Source organism: Aspergillus vadensis (assembly GCF_003184925.1).
Source record: "Aspergillus vadensis CBS 113365 unplaced genomic scaffold BO88scaffold_14, whole genome shotgun sequence".
Taxonomy (NCBI): domain Eukaryota; kingdom Fungi; phylum Ascomycota; class Eurotiomycetes; order Eurotiales; family Aspergillaceae; genus Aspergillus; species Aspergillus vadensis.
In genome coordinates, this window is record NW_020292052.1 from 510,810 (window position 1) to 529,405 (window position 18,596).

The 18,596-nt window shown below is 51.2% G+C and overlaps 6 protein-coding genes across 6 annotated transcripts; 1 reads left to right on the top strand and 5 right to left on the bottom strand.

The window, feature by feature from the left end:
• Positions 1–788: 788 nt before the first annotated feature.
• On the bottom strand, positions 789–6,304 carry BO88DRAFT_367511 (pleiotropic drug resistance family ABC transporter). The gene is made up of 4 exons (XM_025704074.1): positions 3,973–6,304; positions 2,981–3,910; positions 2,614–2,926; positions 789–2,560 (listed from the first exon to the last, which is right to left on the bottom strand). The coding sequence occupies exons 1-4, from the start codon at positions 5,836–5,838 to the stop codon at positions 1,050–1,052; spliced, it is 4,620 nt and encodes a 1,539-aa protein (XP_025562059.1). The 5' UTR covers positions 5,839–6,304; the 3' UTR covers positions 789–1,049.
• A 145-nt stretch (positions 6,305–6,449) lies between these two features.
• BO88DRAFT_405719 (uncharacterized protein) lies at positions 6,450–7,118 on the bottom strand (the record flags this gene model as incomplete). Its single annotated transcript, XM_025706956.1, has 1 exon — positions 6,450–7,118. A coding segment is annotated over exon 1 (187 nt), but the record flags the coding sequence as incomplete, so codon positions are not given.
• A 1,189-nt stretch (positions 7,119–8,307) lies between these two features.
• BO88DRAFT_416029 (clathrin-mediated endocytosis regulator UBX3) lies at positions 8,308–9,916 on the bottom strand (the record flags this gene model as incomplete). Its single annotated transcript, XM_025708232.1, has 2 exons — positions 8,308–9,750; positions 9,782–9,916. The coding sequence occupies 2 exons, from the start codon at positions 9,914–9,916 to the stop codon at positions 8,308–8,310; spliced, it is 1,578 nt and encodes a 525-aa protein (XP_025562061.1).
• A 416-nt stretch (positions 9,917–10,332) lies between these two features.
• Positions 10,333–13,633, top strand: BO88DRAFT_405720 (PAN-complex poly(A)-binding subunit PAN3). Its single transcript, XM_025706957.1, has 9 exons — positions 10,333–10,781; positions 10,892–10,966; positions 11,043–11,097; positions 11,165–11,328; positions 11,378–11,484; positions 11,591–11,782; positions 11,833–11,977; positions 12,030–12,185; positions 12,235–13,633. The coding sequence occupies exons 1-9, from the start codon at positions 10,706–10,708 to the stop codon at positions 13,266–13,268; spliced, it is 2,004 nt and encodes a 667-aa protein (XP_025562062.1). The 5' UTR covers positions 10,333–10,705; the 3' UTR covers positions 13,269–13,633.
• A 948-nt stretch (positions 13,634–14,581) lies between these two features.
• Positions 14,582–15,382, bottom strand: BO88DRAFT_309096 (fasciclin domain-containing protein; the record flags this gene model as incomplete). The annotated part of the gene is made up of 1 exon (XM_025702445.1): positions 14,582–15,382. A coding segment is annotated over one exon (801 nt), but the record flags the coding sequence as incomplete, so codon positions are not given.
• Positions 15,383–15,584: 202 nt separating this feature from the next.
• On the bottom strand, positions 15,585–16,938 carry BO88DRAFT_405721 (putative small nuclear ribonucleoprotein (LSM7)). The gene is made up of 3 exons (XM_025706958.1): positions 16,364–16,938; positions 16,238–16,309; positions 15,585–16,188 (listed from the first exon to the last, which is right to left on the bottom strand). The coding sequence occupies exons 1-3, from the start codon at positions 16,572–16,574 to the stop codon at positions 16,061–16,063; spliced, it is 411 nt and encodes a 136-aa protein (XP_025562064.1). The 5' UTR covers positions 16,575–16,938; the 3' UTR covers positions 15,585–16,060.
• Positions 16,939–18,596: the final 1,658 nt, after the last annotated feature.

Below are 18,596 nucleotides of genomic sequence, written 5' to 3' on the forward strand. Positions count from 1 at the left end.
TATACATACAGTCATACATGACATCTCCCCCCAAACCCCGCCCCCAAAAAAAAAAAAAAAAAAAAAAAAAAAAAAAAAAAAAAAAGAAAAGAAAAGAAAAAGAAAGAAAGAAAGAAAGAAAGAAAGAAAGAAAGAAAGAAAGAAAGAAAGAAAGAAAGAAAGAAAGAAAGAAAGAAAGAAAGAAAGAAAGAAAAGAAATCCCATCCACTACTGACTTTACTAACTCACTCATCCGATATCAATACGCACACACCCGGCAACTAATGGACGATTTCTGCCCATCTCCTTCATGGATCATGATAACTTACTCAGTTTTCGGCGCTCCCATGACGATTATAGTATTTAGTAGGGTGCGATAAGCGCATAATTCTCAATATCTGTAGGGGACTCATGGATCATCTATGTGTTACGTTATGATTTGAGTAGATGATTTCATAAAATCATGATGATGATGGATGGGTGGAAGCTGGATTGACTGACTAGGTGAAGGTGGGAGGGAGATATGGCGCGTGTTTCTTGGTCTTACGTATACTAGCAGCGGGGTGGGGTGGGGCGGGGTGGAAGGGTAAGGATGATAAACTAAGGTATTTTGTACTACGTTGAGGGGAAGGAGGTTTGTCAGATGAGGATAAGTGGTCATTGCTGGCTGCTAGAGGGGTGTTAGAGGGGTGGGGGGTTGTTTTAGTAGAATGATTCTCTTTCAGGAATGTGTACAGTATGAAAGGATTGGATTTGATGATCTGAGCGAGATTTGAGCTATTTGTTCTATCTATTATTTGATCTAATATGCCATATACATCTGTAGTGTTTTGGAAAGTAGAGACAAAAAAGGGTGAGGTGAGTGAAATAGTGTATCATGAGCAAGAGATGATGATAACAAAAATCTAACAAACGCTTATAAGCAAACCATGTCGAAGTATCCATCCCACGTAGGATCTAGCAGGCATTATGTCCAATATACATGATAGTGTTACCAAGAACAAAGAACTTATGTTCAAGAAATGAAATTTTTGAGAGCAAGAAGAAAGAAGAAACGAAGAAACAGACTTTTAAGCCTTGGTCCGCTGGCCCTTGGGCACACGAGCGAGCCAGTAAATGAACACGGCAGCGAAGATGTTGAACGCAATGTAGACCCACATCAGGCCGAAGTTGCGCCATGCGTCGCTGAAATAGCTGTTCACTTGGGCCAGATAGGTGTCTGTGCTGGAGATCGTGCAGAAGGAACAGTCGGAGGTGGCATTCGGGTTCTCAAGGTAGCCGCCGTAGCTGCTGATGTAGTCGGACATGTAGCTCTGGCAGGTGGTATCAGGAGGAGGGCTGAAGTGAAGGTATTCAACAGCTTCGCAGGTGGCAGTCGTTCCCGATACACCGGTAGATAACATGCCTGATACCAGGTATGTAAATGGCGAGACGCGGTACATGAAGATCCAAAAGCCTGGGAGTTGAGAAGGTGTGGCAAGGACACCACAGAAGATCAGGCATAAAGAGAAAAGCAAGTTGGCAATGTTACCACCGGTTTCAGCGAGTTCAATACCGGCGATGATCATATGCGCGAATGTAGAGGTGAACAGGAGGAAGGACAGGATCAGCAGGAACATCAAAGCTCCGCGCTCGTGGACGGCGTTGGTGGGCTCAGCATTCTGGTACAGACCGATGGGGTAGTACCAGCATACAAAGATAATGACACTCATGAGCGCGTTCCATGGAAGCTCGACGATGATGTTAGCGGCCATGAAAGCCTTCCACGAGTAGGCCTTAGAGGGTCTCTCACGAGCCTCGTATAGCGAACGCTGGGTGCAGAAGTTGGGAAGAATTTGCTGAACAAGGTTACCAAAGATGGTCATCAGCATGAAAATACTGAACATCTGGTTCTGGAGACCCTGAGCACTGTTCTTCGCCTTGAAGAAGGAGAAACCGATGTAAAGCGATGTCAAGACGCAAAGCGCGATCTTCGAGTAGATGTAGACAGGAGTTCTCCAGTACTGCGAGAAAACGCGAGTTAAACACTCCCACAATTGAACAGAGAAGGGTGCGGCAAATTCGTTGAGTTCGCCAGGGTCCTGCTTGCTAGTATCGACCGGCTTTTGTGAGAGAGTAGACTTCAACTCAGCGAGGTGATCAAGCACACCCTGACGTTCGGGGCTTTCGCGCCAGACAGCGGGCCAGTCAATATCACTATGCGATCCAGGAGCAGCACCAATGACCTCAAGCATCCATTCAGCTGGGTTGGCTTCAGTAGGCAGTTTCGGGGCACCATTCCGTTCAAAGTAGCTAGCAAGAGTCGACGACTTGTCACCGATTTCGCCAAAGTAAACGGTCTTACCGCCCTTAGCGAGGAACAACAAGCGATCGAAACGTTGAAAGAGCATGGCGGAGGGCTGGTGGATCGTGCACAGGATGGCCTGACCGTGCTTGGTCAGGGTATCGATGAGATCGAGAATGGACCAGGAGGTTTGACTGTCAAGACCGGATGTGGGCTCATCAAGGAACAAAAGCAGTTGCGGCTTCGCTGCCAATTCAACACCGATAGTAAGACGCTTGCGCTGCTCGACGTTGAGACCTAAGATGGGTTAATTTCGTAGCACACTAGCAGGGTTTGTGGGGATCAATTACCTTCACCAGGAACACCGACAACAGCATCGGCATATGCTTCCATACCAAGCAACTTGATGACTTCTTCAACGTAATCGAGCTTTTCCTGGCGACTGACATGGGCGGGCTGACGGAGAATGGCGCTGAAGCGCAGAGCCTCTCGGACGGTGGTAGTGTGAAGATGGAGATCTTGTTGCTGAACATAACCAGTCTTGCGCTGGAAGGACTGGTCCCGAGGGCGACCGTCAACCAACATCTCACCAGTTACAACACCCATTGTCACACGGGTAGCGAGCACGTCCAGAAGAGTAGTTTTACCAGCACCAGAAACACCCTGCAAGCTTAGTTAGTCTCGATAGTAGGTTGATGAACCGGTTGGAAGGCTTACCATAAGAGCAGTACAGGTTCCAGGCTTGACCCAGCCATCAACGTGGTCCAAAATGCGCCGGGGCTCGCCCTTGATCTTGATGTCGTAGCACACGTCCTGCCAGTGGAAAATGGCCTCCTGCCTTTGAATAGCAGCGCTCGACTGGCCACCAGACCTGTCGGTCTTCTCGTCTGCGGCGACGTGATGGGCCGTTTCAACATCGTCGAGAGAAGGTGGGGCTTGGCCACGGCGGAACAGCAACACTTCACCCTTGGACTTGGCTTCCGAGATGAACTCGGTGGCAAGCAGATAGGTAGTCATGAAGAAGATCATGAAGGCGAACATAATACCCAAGTTCCTCCACTTGTGGCTGTCGTAGTACTGGAAACTCTTGTGAAGGTAGTCATCACCCTGGACGTACTTGGCTCCAGCAATAGCGCCAACCGTGGAACAGATCTGGTACTCGATCGAAGCGCCCGAGTAATTTGGAATCAGCTCCGATTCAGAGCACAGGAATTGACGATGATGAAATTCGTTAACCATCAAGCTCTCGAATCCGTAGGCAATGGGGTTGATGTAGTTCATCCATCTCGACCAGCCAAGCATGTATCTCGTAGGAATGGTGAATCCAGTGTAGATGACCAGACCCAAGATGAGGATGGCAGCGGGCACCAGAGCCTGGGAAAGAGTGCGAGAAGAGGCAGCGATGGTTCGGAAAAGCATGGACATTGTCAAGGTCGTCACGAAGGAAAACAACAGGAAGACGAAGAATGCGCCTGGTTCGCGACGAAGACCGGTCATGAAATACAGAGTAATGTTGAAGATGATAGCATTTCCAACTTTATAAGGCATGTCACAAAGCATGGATGCGATGGCTTCGGCAAACGGGTGATACATGGCGTAGCGGGCTTGTTTTTCGACGATCGGACGTTGAGCATACAGGGTCAAGATCTGTCATGGCGTTAGTCACTTTTTTTTGGTTATGCGGAGCCAGAGGAGATTGCTGAGCTTACCTCGAGAGCACTGGAGAAGGCGTTGAGTAAGACGGCAAAGAAGAGAAGGGCACCACGGGAATAGAAACTAGAAGTCACCGGTTGCAAATTGTAAAAGACACTTCCAATGATCAAGGCCATAATGAAGTTTCCGACCAACTGGGAGATGGTCAAACTGGCATCACCTTGTAGTCGCTGGAAACCTCGAATCAAGCAGAGCTTGACCTGTTCGTAGAGAGAAATGGTGTAGGGAGACTTGACGCGCTGGTTCTTCGATTGCATGGCCTTGCGAGATTCAATGAACTTGCCCAGCGACTCTCCGCCAATTGCAAATTCTTGGTTGTACTCGGCAATTTGTCTCTTCAGCCTACTGTAGGCCTCACTGCTCTTCCAGGCGGCGGCGAACTCGTCAGGGGTGCGTGGAACCTTGCCTTCGTAACCCGGCTTCACAATGCGCTCAGCAGGGCTGGTCAGGGAGGTCAGGAAATCAGCGGTGGTCTGACGCTCAGGACATTCGAATCCCATGTTGGTGAAGAATTCCTTGGCTTCATCGGTAGGACCAAAGTAGATTTGTCTGCCCTCATACAACACAGTCACCTTGTCGAAGACATCATAGGCACTCTGGGAGGCTTGGTAGATGGCCACAGCGACTGTCGCGCCAGCGTACTTGGTCATCAGATTCAAGGTCTTGCAGAATTCGAGTGCGTTCGCACTATCCAAACCACGAGTACTGTTATCCCAGCACTGCAGAGGGCTTCCACAAAGAGTAGCTTCAGCGATACTGACACGCTTGCGCTCACCACCACTCACACCACGGACGAAATCGTTACCGACACGGGTGTTGATGGTATGCGAAAGACCAAGCATGGCCATAACAGCGTCACGCATATGAGTCGCATACTGCTCCTTCGAGACTCCGGGGAAACGGTTCCGTGGGCAGCGAGAAAGGGCAGCAAATTTGAGGGTGTCGCCGACAGTCAGTTGAGGGAAGTGGACATCAGTTTCGGCGGTATAGATAGCTTCGCCCTTGAACTGCTTCCGCATCTGCTTGGCGGAGATACCCTGGTAATTCAATTCAGACTCCTTGTCCATGTAGATACCGTTCATTTCACCCGCAAGGGTCTTCAAGAAGGTAGAGCATCCACTACCAGGACGACCGAGGACCACCAGCATTTCCCCACTCCTGACAAGACCATCGAAGTCGCGGAGAATCTGGATCTTCTGCTTCCCAGTACCCGTCAGCTTGCGCATAAGGGCACCAACCTGCAACACCGAGTTGAAAACATCCTTTTGGTAATCGGTAGGACTACCGAAACCATGGATGCTGAGATTCTGGAACGAGACACCCGCCTCACGCTTGGGATAGCGTTCCGGATCGCGAGACGAAAGCGCCAACAAGTTCTTCATCCAGTGCCTCGCCTTAAAGTTGGGGCTGTGCGGGTTCAGCGTGGAATCGTCCTTCACCTCCAGAAACGAGTTCTCTGCGTTGTTGCTGACAGAGAACCGTGTCGATTGACGAGTTAGTTGCTGTGCGAGTCGAGTGACCTCCTCTTCGGCAGCTTTTTCCTCTTCATCTTCATCGGCGTCCTCGCTGCTGTAATCGCGTTTCTCCATGGCGGTTTCAGCAGTGCTCAAGGTGCTTCCGTCCATACCCCAGGGAGTTCCCTTCTTCTCGGATCTGCCAGATTCTGGGGAGAGACTTGTGTGATGTTCTTCATGATGGGTCGTGTACACCGTGTGCTCCTCGCGAACCAAGTGCTCAGTTCCTTCGTTCACGGCAGCAGCTCTCTCGGCTTGAGCGCCTTCATTCTCGTTTTCATGGCCGGCGTGGGATTCCACCGAACGGCCGGGATTAAGATTAGGATTTATAGTGCCTAGAAGCGACATGGTGATTAAATATGGAGACACGCAGTCTCAGACTGAGCCGGTCAACGAGAGGATGCCAATGGCATAGGAGAAAAGTATGAGGAGAGAGAAAAGAAGAAGGTGTGGAGAAAAGGGCGATTAGGAGAGATATCCAGAATTATAAGAATAGATATCAGTAATATCAAGAAAGATGAGGAGGGGGAAAATCCTCCGTGGAGGCGAGTGAAAGAGTGACAGGTGAAACTGAGGGGGAGGGAATAATTGATAGATAGCAGCAGTCGAGAAATAAGTGGCAGCCGCTAAGCATAAAAAGTATCCAGTACCTGGAGCTACTAGAAAACGGCCCCCCCTCAAAAGACGTGTGCCCCGTAACACTCTTTAATTGTAATATCTGCGAATAATGAAACAGGAAAGAGGGCGACAGAAAAACCTTGGGTTGCGGGTCTTAGAGGTCTGGGCTTCACCCCCCGTTTTTAGTGTTAGGCAACGCAGAATGGCGACTTGAGATGGGAAAGTTTTGAGAAGAGGCTTCTGGACGAATCGGGGCCAGGAACGAGAGGTTATCCGGGCGGATCCCAGGATTGACTGCGCCGGTGGTGGGCCTTGTTCTCGGTACCTTCAAGCAGGCCTCTCCGTGCGTATTCTCTCCGGAAGCAATACGACAATACGCCGTTTACGCCAGACTAAACGAGAGCCCTCCTACACTACAGTACGGAGCACTACTACACTAAAGTTTCTGGTGGTTCCGGAATTACCCACCTCGATACCCCTGTTAGTAGATACTAAGGCCGATGTTACTTTGATCTGGGGACGGAAATTATTGAGCTCCCGCGATCTATCTATATCATCTGTCTCTAGTCCTGCCTGACATCTGTAACGGTCGCTGGCCATGGTGTTAAATAGACCCTGACAGTTTGCCACAGAGATCTCAATCATTACAATGCTTGATCTTTAGCTGCTTTACTTTCTTTAGTCTTCTTACACCGCCATAAAGGACATTGTGTAGTGTAGTACTTCAACAAAATCAAGCATGCTTCAGGCAATATTAGGCATGATGATTGCATGCATGAAGATAAGTGATAACTAGTCACATGTCGCTCATGTCACACAAGCTATTGTTAGGTACTCGGAAAAAATTCCTGAGAACCCACCAAGAAAGTAAAAAAACAAGCCTGCACATAGACCTATCGAGAAGCTTACGCTACGTAGCAACGAACAAGAATTCTGAATCATCCCATAAGGAGTCGGATCCTTCGCGCAATAGTTAAATCAGGAGCAGAGTCAAGTAAGACTCATCCCGATCTTTAATAAGCAAACCCAGTTTTCCAGACTTCCAAGTGTGCGAATTTTCCCTAAAACGTGGCGAAAACGAGATTCGGGGCTGAGCGGCCATTGTCCCAAAGGGGAATGGCAGCTTATTGGGTGGGGCGGAGTGGGGCGGGACTCCAGCCTTCCGAGGCCCGGCCATTTAGTCTCTAAATGCCCCCTTTACGGTACCGTATCGGAGACCTCACGATCCGATGTTGCGGTACAGATCCTTATGCACCCTTTTATATATACCTGACTCAGCTATGTTCAAGCATGAGCAGCTTAATGCACGATTTGGAGTTCTAGATATGCAGCCTGAAGGTAGCTAGCTAGCTTATTCACTCCACAGATGATCGCTGCTGGGAGGGCTGAATACTATGTGGCACCTGTTGTCCTAAGTTGACAGCAGGCTATGTATCAACTACTATGTGGATATCCTTCACACATCCCTGTGCGCCTACCTTCATTGTAGAGCGCACCGACTTCATCTCCCAGACTCGAGTCCAAGCTCCGGACATTTCCAATCACCGCCCAACACGGTGAGATTTCTTACTTAACATGCCCAATATATGAATGAATACGTAGGTGCTCCTCCCTGCCTAATCTTTCCGAGCATCATCACTGGCGGGATTGCCCTCTTCGGGAACCGCGGGGTCCTGACTTCGCGCCCATCGGGTGTTGTATCACTCCGAGTTCAATATAAAGTTATAAGTGCGGTAAGTTAGTCCGCGGCAGGATCAGCATGCAGCCCCGACAATGATAACAATGTGACTCATACGAGCTCATCATGTCTGATACACGCAGCTAGCAGTTCTAATTGGCAGAACAAACAATGAGGACAACGCGTTCAACATCTGCCTTCGGATGACCAAGATCCCGTGCTGTCGGGCCTCCCGGGCGAGAACCAACCGCACATGACCACACTCACTACTCTAAGTATCTTCTACAAAAAATTGAGTTTGGGGACCACTCCCGCGCACGGAGGCTCTTCCTGCAGGGTGGCATAGCGTCACTGGGCCCGTTGGCACCTTGTTGTTCCGTGTCATTATCGTGATCTTTGTTATTACATACTAAGATAGTCAAAGTGCTGGAAAGTATCTGCAAATCATTCGGACAGCTCCATTCTTGCGCCATGCAGCCAGGATGCGAAAACAATACAGTTACAACCGTGAGTCCAAGAGCTTATGCCTCTTCTTCTGACTCCTCGTCGCTGCCGTCATCGATCGGTTCGACTAGAAGGTTCCCTCCTCGGCCGATCTTGTCCCGCACTGATCCCCCAGCTTCCACTTCGTAGACCACCCGCGGCATGGGTGAAACCAGCCGGAACCCATACTGGTGTTCGAAGCCCTCCGGCTTCACTGCTTCTGCAGCCTTTTCTGTTGGCTCTTTCAGGATATCGTAACATTCAACAAACGCGTAGAGCTCGTCAAGCGACGCGTCAGGCGCAAACTTGCGGATGACACGCTCGCCAGAAGGCAGTCGAATACTGATGCGAACAGCGTCCTTGACGTCCGGCCCAGGCTCCTCTGGAATGGTTTGTGCCCGCCATTGCTTCCATTGCTGAAGATCCTGTATGCGCTTCTCCTCGGCCGCTTGACGTTCGGCCGCCTCTTGTTCTTCCCTTTGTCGGGCCGCCTCGGCTTCCCGCCTCTGTCTCGCCCGCTCGCGGTCGATGGCCAGGGAACGCTCGTAGGCGGAGTCCTGCTGTTCACGGAGGCTGCGTGAAGCTTGCTGTTCTGCCCGGGTTGACCGGATGCGCTCGAGAGGCTCCTTGTGCTGCGACATGGCCGATCGGAGTTTCTCCACGACCTCCGCAGGGGACGTTGTTCCCGATATCCTCGACACAACCGACATCGCATTCGAGGAAACGTTCGGAGTATGGACTAAAGCGGCTGCGAAGGGAAACTTGGTGCAGCGGAGGGAGTTGGCAACCTGATAAGCCTCAGAGTCTTGAACATTCCCTCCCCAGACAAGTAGGTTGTTTTGTGGGTCATTCACGAAGTCGGTCACTTCGCGAGACAGAAGTGTGTCTCGGACCCAGCCATTCGTATCATCATGCTCAGGGGCAAGAAGTACAACTAGGAGGAATTTGAGGTCCCGGTGGGCTTTCTCCAATGCCATGTTATATCCGTTCTCGAGGAAACTGATCGAGTTGGTGCCAAATTCCTCCTCGAATTCCCGGATGAACCGGGCGGCCGTGTCTTTGGGACCCAAGGGCCGGCGACCGTTAGTATTTCTCCGGGAGCCTTGAAGAGCGGGATTCGCTGTCGTGTTAAAGAAGCGTGGAAGGAAGGGAAACAAGGCACCGAATAGGCGGAAGGAGCTGTAGAGTAGTCGATAGAGAAGGTTGAGCGGAGTAAACAGCAGAGCTAGTATGAAAGGCGGGCGATAGACCGACTGGTCTTCAGGCTGTGTATTTATCCGGGGAGCTGGCTCAGCAGCACGGGGAGTCGGAGTAAATTGCGCAGCAATGTCATCACTCATGAGGTTTTGGGTCTGTCGAGCGGGTCGCGGAGGAGGGGAGTTGAGAGCAGCACGGGCTTCTTCGACGGGATCCGGCCCTTCGCCGTCAAAGAACTTGGAGATGGCAATCTGGAGGCAGCAACTGCTTAGTTCCCAAGGCATCTAGAGGCAGTATGTCGTCATCCGGGCTTACCTGCACGTTCCATTGTGAGCGGCGCAACAAAGGAATGGCTTCCGAATGTTCCTGACCGGTGACCGCAGTATACGTCTCGAGAGCGGACCTCTCGCTGTCGGAGAGTTGGGATATATCAAGCCCGGAGGTGGACATGGTCAATTGATGATCTCATCCATGAAAAGAATGGTGGGAAGAGGAGCAGCGAGGCCAGGGAACTGGCGTGAGTGACGAGGTATAGATGAGCCGCGGGGAGTCGTGTGCGTCAGAATAGCCTAGTTATTGAGGATAAAGAGGGGGAGCTAAAACAGAAAAAAGTAGCGAGCTCCTAAAGAATGCCCAGGGCATGCAGAAAACCGCCACAGATGCAGATCAGGCTGTAGTTAAGGAAGATGGTAGGGAGGGGGAAGTCGTGGGGAATAAACGATAGTACTAGCTGGCCTCAGAAGGACAGCTCCGTCATGGCCGGGAGCCACGCTAGACGCGCGCTTGACGCACGAGTGGTCCGTGCACGGGACGGAGTTCGACGCACTCCCGTCCAAGTTCCCCCTCCCACTCCTCCCCCCCCCGCGCCGCCCTTGGTTCGGATGCTGCCTTGCGGTCTTACTGCCTTGTCACCATCCATGGCATGAGATCTTCGTCCGTTCCTGTCTCCGGACGTTTATTCTCAATTGTTTTGGCTGTTCCCACCGTCTGACGCTCGAAAGGGCGCCCAATCTCGTCATCCCAGCCGTCCTTGGCTGTTGCGGAACATTTACCCTGCCATCAGTGAAACATCGCCTCGACAACGTCTCCGAGGGCATCTCGGATTGTCGAGCTAGTCTACGGGTCTTCTCTATTGAGGAATGTGGTTTCCTCTCGATATCTTAGGTCGCCCGATATTTCTTGACTCAATGGACATACCTGTCCGTTGATCCGCGCCCAACTGTGGATAACGAACTTAACATGGCTACCACGGGAAAGTCTGCAACGCTGGAAGACGCCCGTCGTGGCACGGGGTCTCCGAAGATGAAGGGACGAGGTTAGTTGGACTATGATTCAAATGTCGGCTTCGGGCAACGGACTATGATTCAATGCTCCCGTCGGCCTTTGCTTCTTTCGGCGGTATCAGCTAACATAGTCGTCATCCTGACCTTACAGAGAACGCCAAAGATACGCTGTGTCGCAACGTGACCATATATGGCCGATGTCGCTACGAAGATAAAGGTGCTTAGCCATTCCTTGCCTATTGTTCCACTTCATGCTCGCTAGGATCCGTCTAACCGTCCGATTGCTTGTGAAGGGTGCGCCTTCAACCACGACCCGCATAAAGTGAATTCAGGATATCAATCAGACAGGTTGGCACTTCCGGGAGAGGCGCGCAATGTTGGAGTCAGAGAGGCGGGTCACTTACTCATTCTGCAGTAATAAGAAACGTCTGAACGTCGACTCCCCTAGTTTTACCCCATCCATATTGTCGTCGAATGGATCATCGCCCACTTCCCAATCAGCAACCATGAAGAAAATGGCTACGATCTCGCCCAAGGCTGCGAGCGCAGCTCCCTTCCAACCTAGAAGTATATCATCACGTATGCCCTAACGTTTCCGGGATACGATGCGGAATCTGACTACAATCAGGATCCAACTCCAGCACCCCTACTACTCGCCCGGGTACGATGACCCCCGATTGGTCTGTGGCAGAGGTACAAGAGTTTGTACCTCAGGGATTTGATACTGCACATATTGTAAGGCTGCCAGATCGAGGTGCCCCACGCAGGTCGACTGCTTCGCATGTCATTTGCTGTGGTGATCCTGCTCGAAATGTACGTGCTTGCAATGCTAATTGGTTAGGGCTCCCTGCAAGGTAATGGGACTGCCGGTGTTCCCAGCACGAGCGCTTTCGACCCTTTTGTGACCGCCCCGAATCCCCTCTCCGCAGCAAACGCCGTCGGCCCGGTGCAGGCCAATCCTTTCTCGCATGACACTGCTGCAGCGTTGAACGGAGCAGCGTTCTTCGCCAACCAGTCTGGATTCCAGCAGCCAGTAAGCCACTTCTTATCTGTGGTACGGAAATCATCCTGATCAAGCGTTAGGTCCAATATCACATGTATGCCCCGATTGGGCCTCACAGTCAGAATACGTTAGGCTATCAGCGAAACGTACACGACCTTTTCCTCCCTAATGACCTACGGGAGGAAATGCAGAAGAAGGCGGCAGCCACGCTCCAGACACTGCCAAGTACGTTGCCGACAACTGAGTGCGTTTGTTGACGATGCTGACTTGATGTTAGATACTCAGCTCCCAGCTCAGGTCGATTACTTCCACTCTCTTGTTCCGCTCGATCTCAACCATCAGAAGAACGCTACCATTTTTGGCTTTCCCAGCTGGGTGTACAAAGCCCAGTCCAGTAAGGACGGGAACTTTTACGCTCTCCGGAGACTCGAGGGTACTGTAATCCTTTCCATGCCATTATCAGGATACTAACTCGTATTCAGGTTTCCGGTTGACGAACGAAAAGGCCATCCGCTCCGTGCAAGCTTGGAAGCGTGTCTGCAACGGTAGTGTCGTGACAGTCCACGATGCGTTTACTAGCCGAAGCTTTCAGGACAGCTCCTTGATTTTTGTCACCGACTATCACCCATTGTCAAAGACGCTGGCTGAGCAGCACCTTGGCGCTGGAAACCGATTCCAAGGTCGCCATAACACGCACATCCCGGAACAGGTTCTCTGGGGTTACATGACTCAGATTGCCAATGCTCTGAAAGCGATCCATGCCAGTCAACTGGCTGCCAGGATCATTGACCCAAGCAAGATCCTCTTAACTGGGCGGAACCGCATTCGTCTCAACGCCTGCGCCATAATGGATGTGGTTCAATTCGATACTCAGCGATCTTTGGCCGAACTGCAGCGGCAGGATCTGGTCAACTTTGGACAGCTCATCGTCACTCTGGGCGCCAACCAGCCCAATGTAATGCACAACCCTACCAAGGCCATGGAGCACTTCACACGCGCATACACTGCGCAGCTGAAGAACTCGGTCTTCTGGCTGCTGAACGGGCTCCAGAAGGACCAGGAAAGAAATATTGACATTTTTATCACCGGCATCTCATCGACACTGATGTCGACCTTCGACTCCGCTCTTCACCTCGACGACCAATTAACCTCCGACCTGAGTCGCGAACTCGAGAACGGCCGCCTCGTCCGGCTCATGACGAAGCTGAACTTTATCAACGAGCGACCCGAGTACGAGCACGATCGTCAATGGTCCGAGAACGGCGAGCGGTACTTCTTGAAGATCTTCCGCGATTACGTCTTCCACCAGGTGGACGCGCAGGGCGACCCAGTCGTCGACCTGGGCCATGTGCTCATGTGCCTGAATAAACTGGACGCAGGCACCGACGAAAAAATCACCTTGATCAGCCGCGACGAGCAGAGTTGCTTCGTGGTCAGCTATAAGGAGCTGAAGAAAGCTCTGGAATCGTCCTTCCAGGCGCTGCTGAAGCCTTCGGCCAGTAGGAGGCTGCATTGAGTAGTCTGACAGCTTGACACTATGCATCTATAGTAATAGATGCTACGTACATATCTTTTAATCTGGTATGTTATGGGTGTCATCAACTCGGGCTGGCCTATTATTAAATGAGAAATGGATGGATGGGAGGGTGGATATTCTTGGATTGAAATCATGGTGGAGGTAATATGTTTCCTATGTTCCAGCGAGGATCTGATATGTCTACATTGACTATTTTTACTGCGGACGATACTTATCCTTAACGCCTACTTCATTATTGATGTGATGGCCGATGGTAAGATCGAAGGCAGGTTTATACAGCAGTGACGAAGAAGAATATTAAGACAGATACGCCATAGTTAGAAATGTATGAGATTGAAGTTCACTTGCAGCTTATTCCAGTATAGTATCATCAGTGTAGTGTAACAAGCACATTAACACCAAACCCCAAAAGGAAAGACAACACCCCAGACCACCATCCCTATCTACAACCGATAGATACAACTACCTCAAAACTATCTCCCACACAAAGCATAATAACTCAATCATCCACCATGACCCAACCAACTCCCCACCCTCTCCTTCAACTCCTCCACCCCCATCAAATACCCACCACCACCACCATCCCCCCTCTCCCTCGCATCAACCACATACTCCCCCTTCCTATACCCACCCACCCGCCTCGGCGGCACCAACACCCTCCCCTCACTCAAAACAAACATATACCCCTCCGCAGTCAACAACTCCCCCGCCTTGACACCCTGATACCCATTTACCCGGAGAAACTGATACGCGCCATGGTGGCGTTTCGCATCGATGAAGAGCTTCTCCGCTTTCCCTTCATCATCATTATCACCATCATCATCATGAGTATTATCAATGTGTGAATGTGAATGAGATCGTTGTAATAAACTCTCCATCTCTATATGAAACATGGATCTATCCCCCGGTGGGAGGGTGAGCATATCGCCGTGTTTGGTATACAGCTGGTCCGAGTAGAGCGTCTCGCCAACCACAATGTGGTACTTTATGATGGCGGAGAGGTATTTATTCCCCTCGGGGGAGAAGAGGAAGGTGAGGGCTTCGGGGGTGAATGTTGTCGTGAAGGAGGGGTTGGGGGGGAGGAAGAGGGTTATACCACTTCCTCCTCCTTTTTCTTTTTGTTCTTGGGAGGGTGAGGTGGGTGGTTGTGGTTGTGTTTGGTAGTCGTCTTGGATGGATAGGGCTTTGTTCCTGGCGATGGTATTTGTATTGGAGCTGGTGGTAAGTACCCTATCCAAACCGGTTTTGTACAGTGCTAGCGTGAAGGTGCTGAACTCTGAGGGAAGGCTGTTAAGTATAGTGAGGGTAGAAGGAGGAGGCATGAGAACCGAGTCGATGTGGTATAGGATACCGTTGGAGGCGTGTTTATCGAGAGATATGATGCGGCTGTGGAAGTTGAGCATCAGGTCGCGGGTTATGATTGGATGGATGGTGATGCGTTGGGGGAGGGTGGTATGTTCAGTGTGAATATAGGTCGGGATGGTGTGTGAATGGAAGAGTTTGTCGATGGGATAGGAGCCCTTTACGGTGTGGTAGGTGAGGATGTGGTGGATTTGGTTGTGGGTTTTTTTAATATTGTTGTTGTTGGTATTGTGTTCATGGTGGTGGTGATGGTAAAGTTTGCGAATGGCTTCGTCGGTGGGAGCAAAGAAGGTGAGGTTGGTGGAGGTAGTGTTGAGAAGGTTTGTAAGGTGGTGGTCGTTGCGGATGAAGTGAGCGAGAATGGAAGTATCCGGGTTGGAAAGGATGAGGTCGTAGAGGGTCTTATTGGATGCGGGGTGGCGGAGATATGGGGGTGGAGTGGGATGGCGGAAGGGCGGAGCGAGTTCGGAGACGTGCTGGGCGTAGAGATGGGGTGAATCACTAGGGTTGTAGTTGAGGTAGTTGTTCACGATGGTGGGCCAGATGTCGGTTGTGAGGTGGTCGAGGGCTGTTGCGAGGGTGGTGGTTATGCCATTGATTAGGTCGGAGTCTATATTCTTGTCGGCGATGGTGATACTATTGTCGTCTTCGGGGAGGGCATCATGGTGGAATGGGAAGACGAGGGCGGTGGTGAAGGGTAAGGCCACGAGGGCCCAGAGGGGGTTTTTCATTATGGGACGGCCAGATTGTAGAGATGGAAGATATTAATGGGATCTGTTGCAGACAATGCTGCTTGCTGGGTTGCGTTGCAGGGATCAGTTATTTTCTATCTAGACGAGGGCAGGCCAGCTGGGCCTAGACCCCTCTGCCGGGCTGAGCCTAATGCTCAGTAACATCATGAAGAAGATACAAATAGTATTATGGTGAAACGCACTAACTTTAACATTGGGGGTTACAGCATCATACACGGCAGCACATTGGAGGAATCGACAGGTTGTTCATGACGACAGAGGATGATGTCATGACCACACACAGGGCGGAAAGTAAGCTGATTGTAGGCAGTCAAGTGCCCGCCATTACTATGTAGTATATTCTGGTATTGTGCTATGCATGGCTTCATGCAGGTACAAGTCAACGCTCAGGGCGCACATAATACATTTCATCATCTGCCTTCGTAGGGTGTGTATAGTAAGATTCCGTCCACCAGCCGTGGTGGACGGCAACATCGAGATAGACGCAGACCCATCGACCACATCCAGCAGGACGTGAGGCGGACGAGTGCTGCAACCATTGTCGTCAATTGTGCGGGGGCATGCACATGGCTGGTCACTCCAAGGGAACACCGCATCAGTCACCAACAAACCACCAAGTTGCTCTGATATCGGCCTATCGACCTCCAGAGCACGTGATTACTCTTCGGGTTGCACGAAGGGGTTGGCAATCTCCTCACTGCCGTCGGCGGGCGAGATCAGGACGATGATGGTGCCACGGGCCACGACGAGACCCAGCGAGCGAGTGTTCTCATTGCCCTCGTCATCTGGGATGGTCAGTAGGGAGTAGTAGGGGGGAGATTGCAGGGGGCTTACCGCGCATGGATTCCTTGACATCGTCCAGGACCAGGTTCATGAGCTGGTCATATCCCTTGAGCAGACCAACAACTGGACATGATTATTAGCAATAGCATTGTACAGCAACAGTAGGGTGGGTCTTACCCTCACGACCGCCATTGAACTTGACGCGCACCTCCTTGTCCATGTACTTGTTCAGGTCGAGGATGTTTTCCTTCTTGGGCTTCTCCTGCTGCTGCTGCTGTTGAGCACCGCCACCAGCACCGCCACCTCTGTGGGCGCCACGACCGCCAGACCGGTCATAGCCTCCGCCGCGGCCGCGACCACCTCCACGGAACGAGCCTCTTTCGGACATGGCTTGGCTGGGAGGGAGTGTTTAGGTTGGGGAGGGGAAAGCACTTAGTAGTAGATTATGTGTGAAAGGGTGGGTTTGGTCCAATTAGGAAGGGGAGTGGATTAGATAATGCGGTGTCGGGTAAAGAAAATGAGGGGAAGGAGGGGAAATGCAGAGAGATGAACCAGCTAGACTAGGGAATAGATGGGAACAACAAGGGAATTCGGAATGGACTGGCCGGCAGCTCCTGGAAATGGCACACCGGTGTGGACGAAAATGCCAAATTGGGCCCGACGGGAATATCACGGGGGCGGAGGAAGTCAGTCAGTCAGTCAGTCAAGCTGTTGGAAAGAGTCTCTGACTATGAGGGATTTTCAGCCGTCGCAGCAATAGCAAAAAGCAGCAGCAGCAGTAGCAGCAACAAGCAAAACAAGCGTGAATCACGAGGTTGAGCCAGTCACGGGATCTGTGGACGCTGGGAGGAGATCGGAAAACTCTTTAGAACTTCCTGGCAATTAATGACGGTAACAATACACAGAATCTGTCATATTTCTGATTTTAACAGTACCTGACCACCGGCCCGGGTTAGCGCGTATCGTGGGGGGGGCTGGAACCCGGCCAGTGTCGGACACACGCGCCCATCACAGCCCGGCCTTTGCTGGTCCAGTTTGATGAAAGGCTTTTTAGGCAACCATCTTCATCCGATTGATCCTATGAAATGTCTCACACTGAGAAGAAGGGGAAGCTTTCCCATCAGCTACTATGCACATCCAAACAATGAGTCGAGTATAAAAACTAAGGGGAGGGTATGAAACCGAAGCTCCCTGATCGACTGGCACCGGCTCAGCACGGGCGGAGCGCGACCCCCGTCCGAAAGGAATGAGCTGGTCCAGGCCGGCTTCCGAGCGGCCTCCAACTGGTGCACAATCACGAAACCCATGACGCCAGCCAAACCGATACCCATTGGATAAGTTCCGGAAGGAAACGGAGCACCAGCATCAAAGCAACTTCCACCTGGCCGCCAAAAGACAACGTGTCAGATAGTCGTCCTCCTACTGCTCTACTGGACTTGTCTGTCCCTAGAGTCCGCCGCAAGGGGGATTGCAACCCCAGACACATACATACATACATACGCTTGGAATCGGAAGCATGTCAATGCTGATGATAAGGGGAGTATGGGAGTAGGGGAGAGGGGAATTGTCGGAGATGTAACATCGGGGTCAGTTAGTGTCTTCGTATACTCGCTAGTTTCTGCCATACATACATTCATTGTTGGTGTCTATTTACTCAAAACAAGGACCCCAATAACCGGCCCTACTGGAAAGTTGTCGGTTCGATGCCCCGGCCTGGACTGCCTTGATAACAGGCGCATGGGCGGCGTATTGCCGTATGGTTATGACATGTTATGTATGTTAAATGACCAGCGGAAGAGCCCGGCGGGACTCCGCCCTACCTTAGGTAAGCGATAACCGGTCACTCGTCAATTCCTCTGGCTGGTTTTGGCAGGAGAGGAGTGGAAGTTGATTGCTGTGTTGTTAGCCATCATAAGTCAATCAAGAGACTACTTACTCCAGTCTAGAGTCCATGGAAGAGGGGGATCCAATCTAGATAAAGACACGGATCACGCAGGAACTCAGCGGGGATACAAGACAGACAGACAGAAGAAAGACATCCCTATCGTCCAGACTCGATCAGGCTACCATTTGTTTTGCGGAAGATCGCCATCACCCACTTGCAGGCTCTTTAGCTCGGTCCACTCGGCATCTCCAGTAGGTAACTTACTTACTATCTTCTCTCCCAGTCCTTTCATTAGTTCCCTACTATCATTCCCATCCCATCCCATCCTCTCGCCCGTTCCGCCATCCACAGCGTCACCAGCATCCATTCGGGAGTATCATTGGCCATCACTTCCACCATCCCGTCCCTGCAATCGATTAGTGTTGTTGTTGTTGCTGCTGCTGGTTGGGACATTCTTTTTTGCTGGTGTTGCTACAGCTAGTAGTACTTAGTTAGTTGTTAGTAAATAGAAATAGATATCGTCCC